The sequence below is a fragment of the Mesoplodon bidens genome, assembly GCF_964165515.1.
Source record: "Mesoplodon bidens genome assembly, chromosome: 3".
NCBI lineage: Eukaryota > Metazoa > Chordata > Mammalia > Artiodactyla > Ziphiidae > Mesoplodon > Mesoplodon bidens.
In genome coordinates, this window is record NC_138178.1 from 175,943,599 (window position 1) to 175,962,626 (window position 19,028).

The 19,028-nt window shown below is 58.0% G+C and overlaps 1 protein-coding gene across 1 annotated transcript in view; it reads left to right on the plus strand.

The window, feature by feature from the left end:
* The window catches only part of DYNC1H1 (dynein cytoplasmic 1 heavy chain 1), a 66,446-nt gene extending 52,281 nt beyond the window's left edge, over nucleotides 1–14,165 (plus strand). Inside the window, exons 52-78 of the mRNA XM_081230051.1 lie at nucleotides 185–380; nucleotides 848–965; nucleotides 1,049–1,264; nucleotides 1,999–2,211; nucleotides 2,347–2,474; nucleotides 4,523–4,676; nucleotides 5,324–5,470; nucleotides 5,567–5,717; nucleotides 5,871–6,124; nucleotides 6,201–6,335; nucleotides 6,448–6,542; nucleotides 6,717–6,891; nucleotides 7,103–7,178; nucleotides 7,877–8,037; nucleotides 8,167–8,278; nucleotides 8,381–8,441; nucleotides 8,537–8,660; nucleotides 8,771–8,884; nucleotides 9,335–9,505; nucleotides 9,615–9,832; nucleotides 9,921–10,024; nucleotides 11,507–11,718; nucleotides 12,147–12,300; nucleotides 12,866–13,008; nucleotides 13,142–13,310; nucleotides 13,516–13,643; nucleotides 13,807–14,165. Of these exons, the coding sequence (XP_081086177.1) occupies nucleotides 185–380; nucleotides 848–965; nucleotides 1,049–1,264; nucleotides 1,999–2,211; nucleotides 2,347–2,474; nucleotides 4,523–4,676; nucleotides 5,324–5,470; nucleotides 5,567–5,717; nucleotides 5,871–6,124; nucleotides 6,201–6,335; nucleotides 6,448–6,542; nucleotides 6,717–6,891; nucleotides 7,103–7,178; nucleotides 7,877–8,037; nucleotides 8,167–8,278; nucleotides 8,381–8,441; nucleotides 8,537–8,660; nucleotides 8,771–8,884; nucleotides 9,335–9,505; nucleotides 9,615–9,832; nucleotides 9,921–10,024; nucleotides 11,507–11,718; nucleotides 12,147–12,300; nucleotides 12,866–13,008; nucleotides 13,142–13,310; nucleotides 13,516–13,643; nucleotides 13,807–13,935 (4,058 nt within the window). The 3' untranslated portion in view covers nucleotides 13,936–14,165. The remainder of the gene's footprint in view (nucleotides 1–184; nucleotides 381–847; nucleotides 966–1,048; nucleotides 1,265–1,998; nucleotides 2,212–2,346; nucleotides 2,475–4,522; nucleotides 4,677–5,323; nucleotides 5,471–5,566; nucleotides 5,718–5,870; nucleotides 6,125–6,200; nucleotides 6,336–6,447; nucleotides 6,543–6,716; nucleotides 6,892–7,102; nucleotides 7,179–7,876; nucleotides 8,038–8,166; nucleotides 8,279–8,380; nucleotides 8,442–8,536; nucleotides 8,661–8,770; nucleotides 8,885–9,334; nucleotides 9,506–9,614; nucleotides 9,833–9,920; nucleotides 10,025–11,506; nucleotides 11,719–12,146; nucleotides 12,301–12,865; nucleotides 13,009–13,141; nucleotides 13,311–13,515; nucleotides 13,644–13,806) is intronic.
* The last annotated feature ends 4,863 nt before the right edge of the window (nucleotides 14,166–19,028 follow it).

The window sequence follows — 19,028 nt, forward strand, 5'->3', positions numbered from 1 at the left end:
ATCTGTCATTATTTTGGCCACGTCAGCTGTTCCAGAGGGTTTTAAGACAGAACATCCCACATTCACTTGGATCTTCTGCACACCTGCCCCTTTTCTGGTGAGAGTCCAAGTGTCTGGCTGTGCTCTGGTCCCCTTCTCACCGTGTCCTTTCCACCCCACCCTCTTGTGCTCCCGCCATACCCAGCTGTGAAGTCCATAAAGAAGCAGCACCTGGTGGAGGTGCGGTCCATGGCCAATCCCCCTGCCGCCGTGAAGCTGGCACTCGAGTCCATCTGCCTGCTGCTGGGGGAGAGCACGACGGACTGGAAGCAGATCCGCTCCATCATCATGAGGGAGAACTTCATCCCCACCATCGTGAACTTCTCTGCCGAGGAGATCAGGTGGGTGGCACCTGGTGGGGGAAGCCGTTCTGGTGGCATGAGGGTCCCGTGTTTGCTTGTGGCCTCGTGTCTCTGGCTTAGCGTACACAGAAGGTAATGTCAGCTCATCAGCTGCACAAACACCTTTCCAGGCCATTTCCACTCAAACTAGTCAGATTTCCTCTCCCCGTTCCTGACAGTAGTTCCCTGAGCCCTTTACCTCTGTGAGCCGAATACTCTTCCATCCCCACAAGTGGGTACGAGCACAGAGCTGGCCCTGAGCTTGTCTCCTGTCAGGGGACAGGGAGTGCGTGGGAGGGTGAGAGTCCTTCTCAGCAGCAGTGGCCTCGTCACCTGGGAACTAGGGTCGGGCCGGCTCATCCTTGGTGGTCTCTGAGCTGGCTCTAGCCTTTACGTTTCGATTTCCTGAAAATTCTTCTTTACTCTTTGCCCTGCACACGCTTAGAAGTACAATTCCTCTCTTGCAGTGACGCCATAAGGGAGAAGATGAAGAAGAACTACATGTCCAACCCTAGTTACAATTACGAAATCGTCAATCGGGCCTCCCTGGCCTGCGGGCCTATGGTTAAGTGGGCCATCGCACAGGTAATCAGCCTGGCTGGGAACCCCCTGTGCCAAGGGGCCTCGTGTCCGGACCCTTTTGAAAACAGTCCATCTGCCCTCCGCAGCTCAACTACGCCGACATGTTAAAGCGAGTGGAGCCCCTGCGCAACGAGCTGCAGAAGCTGGAGGACGACGCCAAGGACAACCAGCAGAAGGCCAACGAGGTGGAACAGATGATCCGCGACCTGGAGGCCAGCATCGCTCGCTACAAGGAGGAGTACGCGGTCCTCATCTCGGAGGCCCAGGCCATCAAGGCGGACCTGGCTGCCGTCGAAGCCAAAGTAAGGCAGTCGTCGCGAGCGCTCTCTTTCCGCCACTCCCCTGAAACGCTGCCTTGCGGTGTCCTTCGCCGTGCCGTGCTCGCTGGCCTCGCCGGGGGAAGCGCTGGAGTAACAGGCGACAACACGGGCTGCACGTACCGCGGTCATCCCGGGGGATGAGCTCTTTCACGTCCACGGGGGTCCTGGTGACCGTCTCCTGTGCGTTTACTAAGTGGCGTTAGGTGGAAGCCAGCCGGGCACTCGGGAGCCGGGGAAGCCCTCTCCCCCGCCACCAGCTCCAAACCCATTTGTTCTCCCACCTTGGGCTTCATACGTGGCATCACCGAGGGCCCCTTGTCAGGGTTTCCCGTCCCCCTGCTTGTCCCTTCTGCTGTGGTCCCTGTCGCTCTTGCCCACACTCCTCTGGGTCCTCAAAATAGGCGCTTTAGCCTCCTGCCTACGGCACCTCTTCCCTCCAGGTCAGCCTTCCCCTGGAGGTTCCTTCCACCTGCTTCCTGCCCGCATATCTGCTCACCCACAAGTCTCAAGGCTGACACTTAATTCTCTACACACATCTTATGCCCTCAGATTCTGAGGCTTGTGTCACCCTCAGTTGTGGGTTATCTGGGTCCCAACCTCCTTCAGGATCTGAACCATGAGTGTGCTTGTCTCTCCAGCCCTCCCAGACCCTGCCCACCATGGGCAGGAACAGATTTGCACTTCTCAGCATAAAGCCTGTTTGGTTTTCTTTTTAGGTAAACCGGAGCACCGCTCTTCTGAAGAGCTTGTCTGCTGAACGGGAACGGTGGGAAAAAACAAGTGAAACTTTCAAGAACCAGATGTCCACCATCGCCGGGGACTGTCTCCTGTCAGCTGCGTTTATTGCTTATGCGGGTTACTTTGACCAGCAGATGCGCCAGAACTTGTTTACCACCTGGTCCCATCACTTACAGCAAGCCAACATCCAGGTAACCGTCCGCAGGGAATTTCAAAAAGGTGGGAGCCAAAATGAGGGTCAGTAAGCTGTCACCATCTCCACTGGGAAGCCGTGCCTGTCTGCGTCCTGAAGAAAAGGATCTGTACGTAACTGCTGTCCCTCTCAGTTCCGCACAGATATCGCGAGGACGGAGTACCTGTCCAACGCTGACGAGCGTCTCCGCTGGCAGGCCAGCTCCCTACCTGCAGACGACCTGTGCACGGAGAATGCCATCATGCTGAAACGCTTCAATAGGTACATGCTTGTGCGCAGCAAGGGCACGGGTTAGAAGTCTTCGTGTGCAGTTCTCCCCTTTTCATTTTTTTTCAAAACACACCTTTAGAAGAGGTGAATAGGACATTGGGAGGGTCCGCGTGCTCACCTCTGATGGTGGGCTGTGCACGGTTCCCTTTTTCTTATGTTGTGACTGTCCAAACTGTCCTACGAGTGGTTCTCGTGTAACCTTTTTTTTTTTAATTATTTATTTTTGGCTGCATGGGGTCTTCGTTGCTGCCCGCAGGCTTTCTCTAGTTGCGGTGAGCGGGGGCTACTCTTGGTTGCAGCGCGTGGGCTTCTCATTGCGGTGGCTTTTCTTGTTGCGGAGCACAGGCTGTAGGTGCACGGGCCTCAGTAGTTGTGGCATGCTGGCTTAGTAGCTGTGGTGCACAGGCTTAGATGCTCTGCGGCATGTGGGATCTTCCCGGACCAGGGCTCAAACCTGTGTCCCCTGCATTGGCAGGCGGATTCTTAACCACTGCGCCACCAGGGAAGCCTCATGTAACCTTTTGAAATTGATGGGCATGGCTGTGTATTGGGCAAAAATCAAAACAGACCCTCTTGGGAATTCCCCGGCGGTCCAGTGGTTGGGACTCGGTGCTTTCACTGCCAGGCGTGTGGGTTCGATCCCTGGTTGGGGAACTAAGATCCCCCAAGCCATGCAGTGCGGCCAAAAAACAAAAACAAAAAACAGACTGTCTCTTAAAATATTACAAGAATTGGAAGTGTTTAGCTAGAGAGAGAGTTAAGGGAAGCGGCTCCCTGATTTTGGTTTAAGGAGGGGGCCAGAATAAGAGGAGGAACGGGCCTACAGCCGAGGGGGCTCACAGTGCAGTTCAAGGACTGACCCTCCTCTGTGGCAGCTCCCAAACCCAGCCACCCTGGGTTTTATCTGCAAAGAACTGATTCCCAGCGTCCTGTTTAACCGCATCTGCACATCTTGGAACCTTTGAGCCCTTGCTATATGCCACTGTCCCCAGGGCACAAAGCGGAACCAACCCTCAGGTCTCACAAGTGGCGCAGGGTCTCGCCAGGGGGCGCTGGCGGGAACGTCCATCCGTTGTGGCGTCTATGAGGGGTCTGTGCGGGGGGGGGGGGGGGGGCAGCATTTGTCTTACGTGGAAATGCATGCTTCTGGGTGTCCCAAAGCCCAGCACTCGTGAAGAATGATGCATCTCAGGACATTCACAGGACGGAGTGTGTCCTACCAGAGGCCCAGAAATGCCTCTGACGCCCCTCATTGGGGCCAGTGAACAGGTCACCGTGCGTCCCCCTGGTGGTAGGCCGGGGGCCCTTGCAGACCTGGCCCTTCGTCCAGAGCCCGCGTGTGAGGGTGCTTCCGGCAGGCCACGGTGTGGGGTGGTGTGCTCCCCCGGTGACACACGTGTGTCTTAAACACATAAACCTCCTTTGTGTACATGGACCAGAAACCGGTAACCAGGGAGGAGGGGGAGGGGCGGTTCTCACCACTTGCCCTTCCGTAGCTTCTGAATTTTGTACAATCACGTGTGTGTATTATGTTTTTAAAATTTTTTTGTTAAGCGGCTGTGTGACCCTGGACAAATGATGTTCGCCTCTCTGTGCCCCTTTTTCCTCCTTTGTGAAATGGACGTGAGGATAACACCTACCTTGTAGGATTATTGTGAGCATTAAGTGAAGAGGGTCCTGGGCAGCGTAAACTCCTCGCAGCCGCCAGCTCGTGGGGCTGCAGCAGCAGTGGTGTTGATGCCTGCCCTGTGCAGTGTGCTCGGACTTCTTAGAGAAGCATCTGTCTGTCCCAGAAAGAAAAGAAGCTTTAACTACAGCCCTTCTTAGCAGAGTCTGTGGTTTAGTTACCTCCCCATCATAGAAGTTCTTCAAAAAGAGGATTTTAGTATCAAGCCTTAGGTCACGTTGGTCTCTGCTGATAACCCTGGAACCCACAGCTGAGTGTGGGACAGCCTTCCCGTCATCTTGTCGGGCTCTGCCCGCCACGTCCTTGTGCTTCCTGTGGACCTCTAACCTACTTCTCTGGGGCCCGTCCTCAGGTATCCGCTGATCATCGACCCCTCAGGACAGGCCACAGAGTTCATCATGAATGAGTATAAGGACCGGAAGATCACAAGGACCAGCTTCCTGGACGACGCCTTCAGGAAGAACCTGGAGAGTGCTCTGAGGTTCGGCAACCCCCTTCTGGTCCAGGTTCGTGTGCATCTCAGCTCTGCAGACCCTGCTTCCCAGAGGGAAGGGCTATAGGGCTGCATTTAGGTTTTTGCAAATACAGTTGATGTGAATCACATAATACGTGCTACTTTTTGAACTCTGCAAGACGTCATTTGATATGAAAGCAAGGTTAGGGGATTACCCGATGGTCCAGTGGTTAGGACTCAGCACTTTCACTGCCGAGGGTCCGGGTTCAACATCTGGTCAGGGAACTAAGATCTCACAAAGCGAGTGGCATGGCCAAAAAAAAAAAAAAAGCAAAGCTAAAGCTCTGAGATAGATCTATAAAAAATCCAACAGAAGCAGTGTTTGCACTTAAAATTCTAGTTGGTCTAGATCGTCACCATCCACCGGGACAGTGACGGAAACGTTCTTTAGCCTGTGCTGAACTGCATGGCAGCCCCACCGTTGAGCACTTCACGGGCCAGTGTGACAAGGAACTGAACTTTTCATTTTGTTTAAGTAGCCACATGTGCCTAATGGCCATGTATTGGGCAGCGCGGGTCTAAATAGCTGGGTGGCTTCTGGGGAGATGTATTTATCTGGAGTAGGAAATCAGTTATATGGGTGAAAATAAACACCGTAAAACTCTCCCTGTCAGTAACACCTCACATATACATACGTAGGACGTGGAGAGCTATGATCCAGTTCTGAATCCGGTCTTGAACCGTGAAGTCCGGCGAACAGGGGGGAGAGTGCTGATCACCCTCGGTGACCAGGACATAGACCTGTCGCCATCCTTTGTCATCTTCCTGTCCACCCGGGATCCCACGGTAAGGGACGGGGCCCTCTTCCGTGAAGACGGGGTGGCGTTAGCTGAGGCCGCAGATGTGTAGCAAAGCTGCCTGGTCTGTCGCCCCTTTTGGCAGGTCGAGTTCCCACCTGATCTCTGTTCCCGGGTTACTTTCGTCAACTTCACCGTCACCCGTAGCAGTTTGCAGAGCCAGTGTCTCAATGAAGTTCTCAAGGCAGAAAGACCCGACGTGGATGAAAAACGTTCCGATCTTCTTAAACTCCAAGGTATGTCTCTGGATCCATAGTTCTCGGTGCAGGTCGGGGGCCTGAAATTTCACAGGATGAGGGTGCACCAGGCTTGGGTCGGACACATCACAGAGCGCTCCTTGGAAAGAACGTAAGTCCTGTAGTGAACTCTGGATGTTTTCATCATTTAAGGGGAATTTCAGCTGCGCTTACGTCAGCTAGAAAAGTCTCTGCTACAAGCTCTGAATGAGGTGAAAGGGCGCATTTTGGATGATGACACGATCATAACGACCCTGGAGAACCTTAAGAAAGAGGCCGCCGAGGTGACGAGGAAAGTCGAGGAGACAGACATTGTGATGCAGGAGGTGGAGACTGTGTCCCAGCAGTACCTGCCACTGTCCACCGCCTGCAGCAGCATCTACTTCACCATGGAGTCGCTGAAGCAGGTGAGCGGGGCCGCGCCCGGCCGGGGGCTCCCGCCCCGCGAGCACAGGCGCTAACAGCCGCCTCCGCCACTTCCAGATCCACTTCCTGTACCAGTACTCCCTGCAGTTCTTCCTGGACATCTACCACAACGTCCTGTACGAGAACCCGAACCTGAAGGGTGTCACCGACCACACGCAGCGCCTCTCCATCATCACCAAGGACCTCTTCCAGGTACGGCGCGCGCCCGGCCGTCCCGGGGTGCGTGCATGTGTGCGCGTGTGTGTAGTGGGGGGCTCGGGAGTAGTTCTCCAGGATCGGCAATGCTTCCTGCATTCGGCTGCAGGTGGCGTTTAACCGGGTCGCTCGAGGCATGCTGCACCAGGACCACATCACCTTCGCCATGCTGCTGGCGAGAATCAAACTGAAGGGCACCATCGGGTAAGTCGGCTGCCCCGCCTCACTTTCCACCAGAGAACGTCGTCATTTTGCAGCCTGCCTACTAGCATTTTCTGATGGGATGAGCTTTGTTTTCTTCTTAAAGCCATTATTGCTCTTTTAGTGACAGTAGAATTGAATCTGAGAGACCCCAGCTGACTGTTGCCCCCTTCCCAGGGAGCCCACCTACGATGCCGAGTTCCAGCACTTCCTGAGGGGGAAGGAGATCGTCCTGAACGCTGGCTCGACGCCCAAGATCCAGGGTCTGACGGTGGAGCAGGCCGAGGCGGCGGTGCAGCTGAGCTGCCTGCCCGCGTTTAGGGATCTGATCGTGAAGGTTCAGGCCGACGAGGTAAGTGTCTTGTGGACGCTCCCGGGGGGGAGCTGGCCTTACTCCCAGGGAGTCGCGCGTGTCGTGTAACCCCCAGAACGTTGTGTGGTGTTTTCTCACGTCAGACATCTGACACGTTGGTCCCAACCTCTCTGCCCAGAGGTGGGCTCTGCTCCATGGTGACACTTGGTGTGACACTTGGTGACACATGGTGACACTGTTGTCCCCACAGCAATTTGGCATCTGGCTGGACAGCAGCTCCCCAGAGCAGACGGTGCCATACCTCTGGAGCGAGGAAAGCCCCGCAAGTAAGCCCCACGAGGCCTCCCCCGTTGTTTTCATTCTGGACCGGAGTGTAAAATTGGGCTTTGCTGCTCGAAGGCAGGGACGCTCCCCAAAGATAAAAAGCCATTGATTCCTGAGATAAGTATTTCGGTGTTAAAACTTAGGAGACGGCTTAGGCGTAAGAAAGCGAAAAACTCCCAATTCCTGTTGCAACTCATGCTTAAAGGCCAAAAGAGAAATAGATCAGGAGGTCCTTGCCTAACATCGGGGGGAAGCCGGCTGGTTTCGAGCGTGTTACGCGAGGCTCTGGACCAGACAGGCCCCACGATGGGGAGGAAGAACAGGGTGATGTCAGCGTGGCTGCAGCTCAGTCGTGGGCTGTGGGGTGTCCGTGAGCTTAGACGTTCCTGAGAATCTTCAGGGTTCTCCACAGATGGGTACGAGGTAGTCATTTAGAATCAGTAAGTGCTCATCACCCACAGACCCAGGCGTAGGTCTTGTCACAGCTCTTCCCAGAGGGCTCAGTGACAGCGTGGAGGTGGTGGCAGTTCTCAGGCAGAGAGGACAGGGCGGGCGTCATGGTGTCTGGGGTGTTTGAGCTGAGCCTCGGACACTGAGTGTGTGCAGAGCGAGAGCTGGTGGCAGGAGCAGTCCAGGCGGGAGAGCATCTCAAAGTCTCTGCCGTCACCAACCCCCAGCCCTCCTCACGGCCTCGTTTCAGCTCCCATCGGGCAAGCCATCCACCGGCTGCTCTTGATTCAGGCCTTCCGCCCCGACCGCCTGCTGGCCATGGCTCACATGTTTGTCTCCACAAACCTCGGGGACTCCTTCATGTCCATCATGGAGCAGCCGCTCGACCTGACCCACATCGTGGACACGGAGGTAGGCTCTGGCCCCACGGACTCTGAACCGGCCCGTTTTCACGAGCCCCTCCACAGGGCTCTCCTCCCTCGACAGGCGCACTGTCGGGTGGGATGCTCTCTCACCCGATTCCGACTTCCTGATCTGCAGGTAAAGCCAAACACCCCTGTCCTAATGTGCTCTGTGCCCGGTTACGATGCCAGCGGGCACGTGGAGGACCTCGCAGCTGAGCAGAACACACAGATCACGTCCATCGCCATTGGTAAGGGTGTTTGGTCAGTTCCATGGGGGGCACCCCAGACTTCAAGGTGGGTGGGCGCTGAAGTCCAAGTCCACGTGCTGACACTAAGCTTTCTGGTACCAGGCTCGGCAGAAGGCTTTAACCAAGCAGATAAGGCAATAAATACAGCTGTGAAGTCGGGCAGGTAGGCTGGTTTGGTTTTGCTTTACAAGGCCCGAGTGCCCAAGAACTCAGGCCGGAAAGGTGAGGTGTGGCTGTGGCCTTCTCCCTGCCCTGCAGGTGGGTGATGCTGAAGAACGTGCACCTGGCTCCGGGCTGGCTGATGCAGCTGGAGAAGAAGCTGCACTCCCTGCAGCCGCACGCCTGCTTCAGGCTCTTCCTCACCATGGAGATTAACCCCAAGGTGGGTGGCACGGAGGGTGCGAGGCGCTGCAGTTTGTTACTCTGTGTGCACGTGTGTGTGAGCTGGAGCACACGTGGAAGCCATGGTCACGGGTGTCGTGTCTTGCTCAGGTGCCCGTGAACCTGCTGCGAGCGGGCCGCATCTTCGTGTTCGAGCCGCCGCCGGGCGTGAAGGCCAACATGCTGAGGACCTTCAGCAGCATCCCCGTGTCTCGGATATGCAAGGTGAGTGCGTGGCTCGGAGCCGAGCTAGGGTGTAGCAGCCGCGCAGACGTCTAGGCACCGAGAGGAGACCGGGACCCGGCTCGCGGGCAGGAGAGCGTTGTGGCAGGAGCGGTGCATCAGTTCTGTGTTTCTTAAGTGCTGTTTCCTTTTGTGCCTTACTCCACCTTTTCTACCGTTTTTAGAAACTTGTTCTCTCCTATGTAATTTTCTGTTGGCTAAATAACTTCCCTTAACAGCGTAGTTGGGAGCACACCTTTATTAATAGAAAAATTGGCGTAGTTTTCTCCTAACAACAATATTCGTGTTAATTACTAACATCACAGTGGTTCCAGTGTTAGTACGTGGAAAGCTCTTTTTAAGACTTTGATTCCGACAGGATCTGCACTGTTTTCTTAGATAGAAAGGGGGCTGCGTTCTGGTGATTCTCTCCTTGCTCACTTCCCCACCTAGTCCCCCAACGAGCGAGCCCGCTTGTACTTCCTGCTGGCCTGGTTCCACGCCGTCATCCAGGAACGCTTACGATACGCACCCCTCGGGTGGTCGAAGAAGTATGAATTCGGGGAGTCTGACCTGCGGTCGGCCTGCGACACGGTGGACACATGGCTGGACGACACGGCCAAGGCAAGTGTGGGCTGTGCCGTGAGAGGGGGACTCGTGTACGGGTGGCCGCCTGCTGTGAGCGTGGGGGAGGAGCCTCCACCCCCGTGACCAGCCTCTCCCCACCCCCCAGGGAAGGCAGAACATCTCGCCAGACAAGATCCCCTGGGCTGCGCTCAAGACCCTGATGGCCCAGTCCATCTACGGCGGGCGGGTGGACAACGAGTTTGACCAACGTCTGCTCAACACTTTCCTGGAGCGTCTGTTCACCACCAAGAGTTTCGACAGTGAATTTAAGCTGGCCTGCAAGGTCGACGGGCACAAAGACATCCAAATGCCAGACGGCATCAGGTGTGCACCCACCCCCGGGACCCACAGGGGAGGCAGCGGGCGCTTCCGGCCCGCGTATCATGGCACTAACAGCACGCTGCTTTTCCAGGCGCGAGGAGTTCGTGCAGTGGGTGGAGCTGCTCCCGGACACGCAGACCCCCTCCTGGCTGGGCCTGCCCAACAACGCTGAGAAGGTCCTCCTCACCACCCAGGGTGGGTACCCAGCTGTCCTCCTCCCCTGGACCGCACCTCCCTTCCTCCACTCCCAGGGAGGCAGGGGAAACCATCTGCTCCCGCTGGTGTCTTTCCTGCAGTACAGGCTCCGTTCTGGGGAAAAGGCTCGATAGCTGCGTACGTGGAGTCGGGAAATTGCATTTAGGTTTTTGTCTTAGATTCAGAAGTAATTTCATTTTTTCTCCTGTTCAGTTTTTTCAAACTCTTGGCATATCTTTTAGTCTCTTTTTGGAATACACTTTTTTAGAACTTCAAGACTATTCAAGAAATCATCTAACCCAGTGGTTCTCAAAGTGTGGTCCCCAGACCAACAGCTTCAGCCCCCCCTGCAAATTTAGCCATGCAGGTCCTCGGGCCCCACGGTGGGGAATCAGAACTGGGCTTGCTGGGGCCCGGCGTCTGTTTTGATAAGTCCCCCAGTCACTGAGACACTCAGGTTTGAGAACTGCTCATCTGAGCCAGGCTTCTCTTTATGGGAAACAGGCCCAGAGGATGGGTGATTTGCCCAAACTCACACCCTGGTTGATAGGACAGACCCCGACAGTTTACCTCCGGCCCGCGATTCAGCTCTGTAATGAGAAGCCATGGGGCCTTCTTTCCGACTGACCACGACCTCGAACGCGTGCCTCTCGCTGGGGGAGGCGGGGGGTGGCAGGCCCCACAGGTGACCAAACGGGAGGCCGGGCTGGCCAGCCGAAAAGCAGAGGAGGGCTTGAGGCCTGGGTGCTGGGCAGGTCTTGGCGGGGGGCGTGGGTGCTGGGCCTTGTCTCGTACGGCAGCGTGCACTGAGATCACTTAGCAAGTTAGCCCCATGCCGCCCGCTGGGACCGGCGCTGGGTCCCCCTCGACACTGTACTGAGTGTTATCCGAGCCCCGTGTCACGCCAGAGCTGACGGTGCCCCAGGTGGTGGGGCCCACGTGGAGGCCGTGAGGTATGGGCCACAGGGCCCTGGCTTGGGGAAGCTGAGCCCTGTCCTCCAGCCCAGCGTCCAGGTGACAGTGCCGCTCAGGAACTGGACTTGGAGCACTCCACTCAGGTCAGGGACCCGCAGGCAGAGGCAGAGTCCAGAGCCCGTGGGAGGCCGCCACGCGGCTCAGCGCAGTCCCAGCCGGAAGTGGTCACGCGTTAGCAGCCCAGGTGACCTCCCCGCCTGGCGCCGGCGAGCCCCAGAGCCCACCCCGGCGACAGTGGATGCGCGAGCCTAGGAGAGGCCTCTGGGGTTTGCACTCGGCCACTGGAGTAGCCCCAGCAGTCGGGACGTGACCTGGTGGTGCTGTTTCTTCTGTCGTTGCCGCCTTACCTTTCTGGTCAGGCCATCCTCCGTGCTTTAGGACAGGTGCCCGCGTGGTACCTTGCAGGGCGCACAGTTACACCTGTGTAAACAAGTGCGGTGTGCGGCCTTTACCTTCAAGTCCCTTTCCCTCTGCTCTCCTGCTGTGCACTCTCTCCCTGCGGCCCAGGCGTGGACATGATCAGTAAAATGCTGAAGATGCAGATGCTGGAGGACGAGGACGACCTGGCCTACGCAGAGACGGAGAAGAAGACAAGGCCGGATGCCACGTCCGACGGGCGCCCCGCCTGGATGCGGACGCTGCACACCACCGCGTCCAACTGGCTGCACCTCATTCCTCAGACGCTGAGCCACCTCAAACGCACAGTGGAGAACATCAAGGTGCATGGCCCTTCCCCCCGCCGAGTCCTTGGGCTTGGGGGGGCTCCTAGCAAGTGGGGCCGGGCGGGTCGAGCCGAGCTCAGTGTTGTCTCGGAGCGCACGCGCGCCTGGGCCGGGCTAGAGGGAACACCCTAGGATGAAGGTGGTCTGTCTTCCACGAGGAGGTAAATGACTCCCAAGGAAGCGGCGGCAGCCGTTCTCCTTCTTTACAGAATTGTCCAGAGCTGCCTTCGGTCAGGCAGGCCCACAGCTTCACGCGAGGTCTAGTGCAGGGTCCAGCTGGGGTGACACTGTGAACAATACGGGGAGGGCTGTGAAACCGGGGCTCCCTGAGGCTGTTACTTCTGGTTCTGTTTTCTGCTGGAGAAAAGACCTCTTCCCAGACTCCCTCCCCCCTTCACTCTGGCCTTCCTTCCCAACACCTTTAGGATCCTCTGTTCAGATTCTTTGAGAGAGAGGTGAAGATGGGCGCTAAGTTACTCCAGGACGTCCGCCAGGACCTTGCTGACGTCGTGCAGGTGTGCGAGGGCAAGAAGAAGCAGACCAACTACCTGCGCACGCTCATCAACGAGCTGGTGAAAGGTGCGCCCGCGGCGCCGCTCGGGTGCGGGTGCTCCCGGGAGCCCCTCAGAGTGGCGGCAGGTCCCGGCCGGGCCTCGCCCAGACTTCCCTTGGGACAGCTCGATGCCCGCACCTGGGAGCAGACTTAGAAACGCCCCAGAATTTGTTTTCTTTTAATGCTGGTTCACTGAACACTGAACAGAATCTTTACTCACTTCTGCAGTCTTTAGGGAGGACTAGGGCCGGGGGAGAGCAGGGCGGGGTGCTGGAGTCCAAAGGCACAGGGACCCCCGGGGTTTCCATTAGCTCTGAGAGCCTCAACTGGCAGTACCGCCGAGCCGCCTGTGGCGGGGTTTGTGGCTGTGGTGCCTCGGGGCGGTCGTGCTCCTCCAGACGCGTCCTGTGGGTCACCCGGATGGGCGCGGGGCAGGTGTGGCGGGGACGGTGGCCCGTGCAGGGTGTGAGGTGCACCGGGGAGGGGAAGCAGCAGAGCCTGCACACGGGGGCAGACCTGCCCGCACTCAGCTGGGCACCCACCTGCGCCGGGGGAACCGTCGGCACTGACGCCAGGGCTCCTTGCTTGCAGGAATTCTGCCCCGGAGCTGGTCCCACTACACGGTGCCCGCCGGCATGACCGTCATCCAGTGGGTCTCCGACTTCAGTGAGAGGATCAAACAGCTGCAGAACATCTCACTGGCGGCTGCCTCTGGTGGCGCCAAGGAGCTAAAGGTGGCGGCTGCTCCTGAGGAGCTGGGGGGGGATCCCCGGGGAGGGTCCCCGGGAGGGTCGGCAGCTGGCCCGGGTGCTGGCGCTCAGGGGCCCAGTGGGGCCGGCTCTCAGCTGGGGCTGCTTCTTCCCACAGAACATCCACGTGTGCCTGGGCGGCCTGTTTGTGCCCGAGGCGTACATCACTGCCACCAGGCAGTACGTGGCCCAGGCCAACAGCTGGTCTCTGGAGGAGCTCTGCCTGGAGGTGAACGTCACCACCTCGCAAAGCACCACGCTGGACGCCTGCAGCTTTGGGGTCACGGGTGAGTGGGGGCCGCTCCGGCCGGCTGGGCTTCTCTTCTCCCTCAGGTTCCCCTCCCCCGTCCCCGGGCCTGCAGCTCGGCCATCGCCCCCTCGCAGGCTGCCTGCTGGTGGTTCCCACGCGCACGTGTTAAGTTGGAGCCCAGGCCTGTGGCCGCGCAGCTCGTGCTCCCCTCGGGGGTCCTGACCGCCCGCCCCCCCCGACAGGGTTGAAGCTCCAGGGGGCCACGTGCAGCAACAACAAGCTCTCGCTCTCCAACGCCATCTCCACCGTCCTCCCCCTGACGCAGCTGCGCTGGGTCAAGCAGACAAACGCAGAGAAAAAGGCTAACGTGGTGAGTGGCTCCTTCCCGTCCTCTGGGGTCAGGGAGACTCTGAGGAGGGGGGCGCCGGGGCGACGTCCCCGCCCCCTTCCGGCCGCGAGTGCCTGCGTCACAGGAGGACCCGCCCCTTCCCTCTCGCGTGAAGCCCCTGCTCCAGAGCCCCCTCTCCTCGCAGGTGACCCTCCCCGTCTACCTGAACTTCACCCGAGCAGACCTCATCTTCACCGTGGACTTTGAAATCGCGACCAAGGAGGACCCGCGCAGCTTCTACGAGCGCGGCGTCGCCGTTCTCTGCACCGAGTGAGACTCGCCTTTTCTAGCGCCCCTTCCTGTAACAGTAAAATTAATATTTAACGTTTATTCATCATTAGGATGTGTGGAAGGTACGGACTTGTCAAAGGAAAGTTGTTGGTGTGAGGCTGGAAGAAGCCGAAAGAAGCCAGACGGCTGGGAGGCGGAAACGGGAGGGATACAGGGACGTGGCTTTGAGGGCCGAAGCGTGGCTTGTTTTATGAAATAAAACACTAAGCATGAGCCGGCTCCGGCCTCTTGTCTCAGCTCCGGCTCCTGTGGGCACCCTGGACCCTTCACAACACAGAGGCAGCCCCGTTCCTAGGAGAGCGCTGGCGCTCCCGGAGCGTGGGGCTGGTGCCGTGTCCCGTGTCCCGTCACCGGGAACCCGTGGCCCAGGTGGACGCCCTCGTCCCGCCTCCTCTCTCTGGCACCTTGGTTCCCACGACCCTAGGGTGGCGGGTGGAAGAGACGGGCGTGCTGTCCTGCGAAGCAGGTTTCTGGCCTGTGCGGGGCCTCGCGAGAGCTCCTGGGGCGCCGGGGCGCCGGCGCAGGCGTCAGCGCAGGCCCCGCCGTGACCCCGGCCGTCCTGCCGCGGGCTGCCTGTGAGCCAAGCTCGGCCCCAGCGCCGTGACGGCCTGAGGCCCGACTGGACGCCCTGGCCCTGCCCACACCCTCCCAGCCCCAGCGGCCTCCGCGGAGCGGCCTGGGGCCTCAGAGCCAGAGCCGCCTCCCACCCGGCTCCGGACGGGCCCTCTGGGGTCCCTGCGTGGCCTGAGGAAGTCCAGAGCGGTATCAGACTGAAGGTTGGGGCCCATTTTACATGTTCTCTGAAGCAATAAATAAGGCTTTTTAGCTTTTCTTCAGTCACCGGGCGTATTTAACGGTGCCGCAGGCTCTTGCCCAAGCGCTGCTAATGCCGGGGAGAGCCCCGGAAGCCCACCGTGGGTGCCTGGCCCCGTCTGACCCTTCCTCGCCACCCCTACCCCATTTACGGGGAAGGGTCTTGAGCACAGGTGCTGGGTGGTGCCAGGCAGGGATTCCAGGGCACAGGGGAAGGAATGCCATCCTAGAAACCCTGAAGACCTGGAGCAGGGGGAACACACGGCAGGGCAAGGCAGGGCAGGAGCCACTCCCACTGCCCGACCCTCATCCCCGTGTGTCCTGGGGGTGGAGGCAGGGCACTGCAGGCCCAGGACTGAGGCTCCCCGTTGGGGTTCCCCATGGACCCCACAAGGAGTACCCGGGGCCCCTACTTCCTGCCCCCCAGCCTCACCCCCTAAGAGGGACCCCACATCAGACCACCCCTCACCTGCCATCAGGGGTTCAGGCTAGACAGTGGGCAGAGCTGGCAGAAAGGGGGACCAGGAGCTTCCCTGGTGGCGCAGTGGTTAAGAATCCACCTGCCAACGCAGGGGACATGGAGTCCATCCCTGCTCCGGGAAGATCCCACATGCCGCGGAGCAACTAAGCCCATGTGCCACAACCACTGAGCCTGCACTCTAGAGCCCACAACTACTGAGCCCACGTGCCACAACTACTGAAGCCCGCGCGCCTAGAGGCTGTGCTCTGCAACAAGAGAAGCCACGGCGATGAGAAGCCCGCGCACCGCGACGAAGAGCAGCCCCCACTCGCCGCAACTAGAGAAAGCCCGCACGCAGCAACGAAGACCTGATGCAGCCAAAGAAATAATAAAACAAACCAAAAAAAAAAAAGGCTCAGTGAGACAGAAAAAGGAACAAGCCTCCGCCACCCGTTCTTTCAGATGTTACCCCATCAGGGCACCCTGCTCGGGAGAGGAGACGGGACAGAGAAAGGACGGGACGGGGCAGAGGGAGTCTTCTCAGGCCAGGGACGGGGGCCCATCTGCTTTCACTCTCCTGACGAAACTCTGTCATCAATCCCGAGAGCCCGAGCCCCCCGAGAGCAGCTGCGTGTGAAGAGCTCTGGGGGCGTAAGGGCCCAACGGGAGACACGTCAGCCAGAGAGCAGTGGGCCCCTACCGCCCCGAGTCAAGGCTTAAAAAATACATAAATGTTTAGCAAAAGTAAGGAAATTCTCTGGGATTCAAGGGAGGCGGGGCCTTTCCTGAACTGGAAACCCATTTGTAGGCGAGGTAGTGGGGCCCAGAGACATTATTTAGGACGTAAACTACTAACAAACACCTTCGTCTCGGACTATTAGATCCCAAGACTGTGACAATACATTTCTATTGTTTAAACCTTAAAAAAAGACATAAAGGGGCCACAGGTTTCACGGAAGCTCCCTTTTTATGTTAGTCAGCATTGCTCTGACGGCTGAGGCCCTGGCCTGTCACGCATCACACCTGCTCCCAGGTGACCCCGCCCACCCCGCTCACCTTGGTCTAGGCCACATACTGCTTCTTTCTCTTATTTTTCTCAGGCTCTGCAAGTAGAAGTTCCAGTTTCCTCTTGGAGAGTGAGAGCTTGGGCCCCCTGTCCCTCTCGGTCCCGAGTCTAGGTGGCGGTCGTGATGCTGTGGCTCTGCCCTGGTGTCTGCCGACTTCGTGGGGTCCCCAGTCCTCCTCCGCCATCCCCGAGTCCTCCGGGGGTCCTAGGAGCCTGGCCAGCCGCCCCTGCACCTCCAGGCCGCTGGCCTCCGGGGATGCAGGGGCCCAGCTGGCGGCCGTCAGGACCAGGACTGGAATGTTCCCCGAGAGGGGGTCTTCTAAGCTCACTTCCCCTGCACTCCTGGAGTTAAGCATGTGCAAAGGCACGTCACAGTTCACATCGCCCAGAGAGCAGTCGTTGAAACTACAGGAGGAGTGACCGGGGAGATCTTCTGAATCGGCATCATAAAGATCTAAAAACTGATGACAAAAGGATTTCTGAGCCAGTTAGCCATTTCTAGCAGTGGAATCAAGTAGAGCATACCCCTCACATGCCTAAATATTTCTTCCATCACTGACCTTGGCAAATTTTGCATGATCTGCCCTGCAAATACATCGTTAAAAATGCATTCGATAGAGACTTCCCTGGTGGTCCAGCAGTGAAAACTCTGCACTCCCAGTGCAGGGGGCCCGGGTTCGACCCCTGGTCAGGGAACTAGATCCCGCATGCGTGCCGCAACTAAACATCCCACGTGCCACAACTAAGACCCGGTGCAGCCAAAGAAATAAATATATATTTTTAGTGCATTCAATAAGTATCCCACAGCCCCCAGAAAGCCCAAGGGCTCACCACTGCCGGGGGCTCAGCCTGAGGCCCATCATTTAAAGCCCTCTTCCCCGCGTTGGCTCCACCCTGCCCACCACCAGGGGTCTGAGCTCATTTCCTCCCAGCAGCTCCTCCAAAGAGCAGGCGCCATGACCCTGGTGAGGGCCACACTCAGGCCGCCCCAGCTCCCTGACCGGCTTGCACAAACAGGCCGTGGCCAGGCCGTGGAGCCTCGGTCCCCAGCACACAGAGCCGTCCCAGGCGGCCGAAGGAGGCGGAAATGAGTCTCTAAGTCCAAATGCTCACTGTTTGCAAGGTGCCCAAGGTTGTTCTCAAAGGCTGGCCGCGTGCGCAGGAGGTCTGAGCAGCGGGGGCAGGAGACACCCCAGGGGAGCCACGTGTCCCCACCGCTACCACCGCCGGCCACGGGGGCTTCGGAGCTTTCCAACCCTCCTCACCTGCCACCTCGCACCAGACTTTCCTACCTGTTGCTCTTCTTTCTTTTCCTCCCGTGCCAGTGCTCTGGACCGAGGGGCTCTGGCTGGAAAGGCCTGCAGAGAGCAGCCCCAGCGCCCGCGGCTCATTACTGTGTGCGACCCCATGCGTTGCTGAGGCCTCCTTCCAGACGGCCCGGCCGTGAGGACTGGCAGACAATCAGGTCCATTCACACGGCCAGATGCGTGCGCACCTCCCACCCCACTGACCCGCGGCCTCAGTCACCCACACAGAGGGACCCAAGGCCCGAGTCAGCGGGGAGCCCGTGGAGTCCTTTCCCTTGGGTGGTGAAAACTCCCAAGAGGGCTTATTTCCCCTTTGGAGAGCCGACACTATTACTCATTCCAGAAGGCAAAAATGAATACAAACACCTTAATCTAGAGGCAACCGAAATCATTCCAGATTCAGAAACTGGTCAGAACACAATATTGTAAAGCAACCATACTCCAATAAAAATTAATTTTAAAAAAGAGAAAAAGAAAGAAAAGACACTGGCCAGAATTGTTGGAATTCACGAAGTGGACACCCGTTCTAGTGACACCCACCCGCCGGCAGAGCAGTGAGTGTCCCCGCCAGGCCCCGAGGCCCCAGACACCAGACTGGGTGTATGTTGGCTGCTGGGGGGCAGGGGTGGTCTCACACTGCAATAACCCGACGGCATCAGTTCTCGCAAACCGAGAAACACCTGGCCAGGTCCTCTGCTCACTGCTTTGGGGTCGAACGACGGAGCAGCACGCCCGCCCTGTTCTTCAGCGACACCTGGGGTCTTAAACCACCACGAGGCCAGGGTGAACTGCACCTGCAAGATGAGCGAGAGTGAATTTAATTTGACTGAGATTCGTTTTGAGGTTGACTAACTGCAAACCTATTGTCTTGTCAATCTTCAGGCAAACTACTTTGAGTCTTTTTATTCTTAAAAAAAATTGGAAAGGGGAAAAAAACAGTCAACTTAAATATCCAAGTGAAGTTTTTTCTAAAATATAGCAACACCCCTGGCCAGAGAGCAGTTCACAGCACAGGCCCGAGACCACTGTCCTTAGAAAGGTCTGCCTGCAAGGTTGCCCTTGGCTGGCCTCTGGGAATTTGGATTTCAGGGGGTTCCCAACTTTCCCTAAAGACAGGAGCAGCTGCCGGCTGGTTCGGCGACACGTCTCTCCAGATACTTTCAACACAGTCCAGGTGATTCTTCTTGTGATTGGCCTGGACAAATAAAAGGTTTGAACAATCCTTTCTACGAAGGGGGGCAGACAGCAGATTCATGTTCAAAGGCAAGGAACGAGGGGCCCACCGCCCAGGCCAGCAGTTCCTGCCATGCGGACACTTGTAGACGGTGGCCCTGCAGGGTGGGTGGTGACAAGGAGAGGCATCTCCCGGGAGCTTGCACACAGGCGGGGGACCCCTTCACAGGTGTGGCTTGTGGGACTAAAATGCAAAC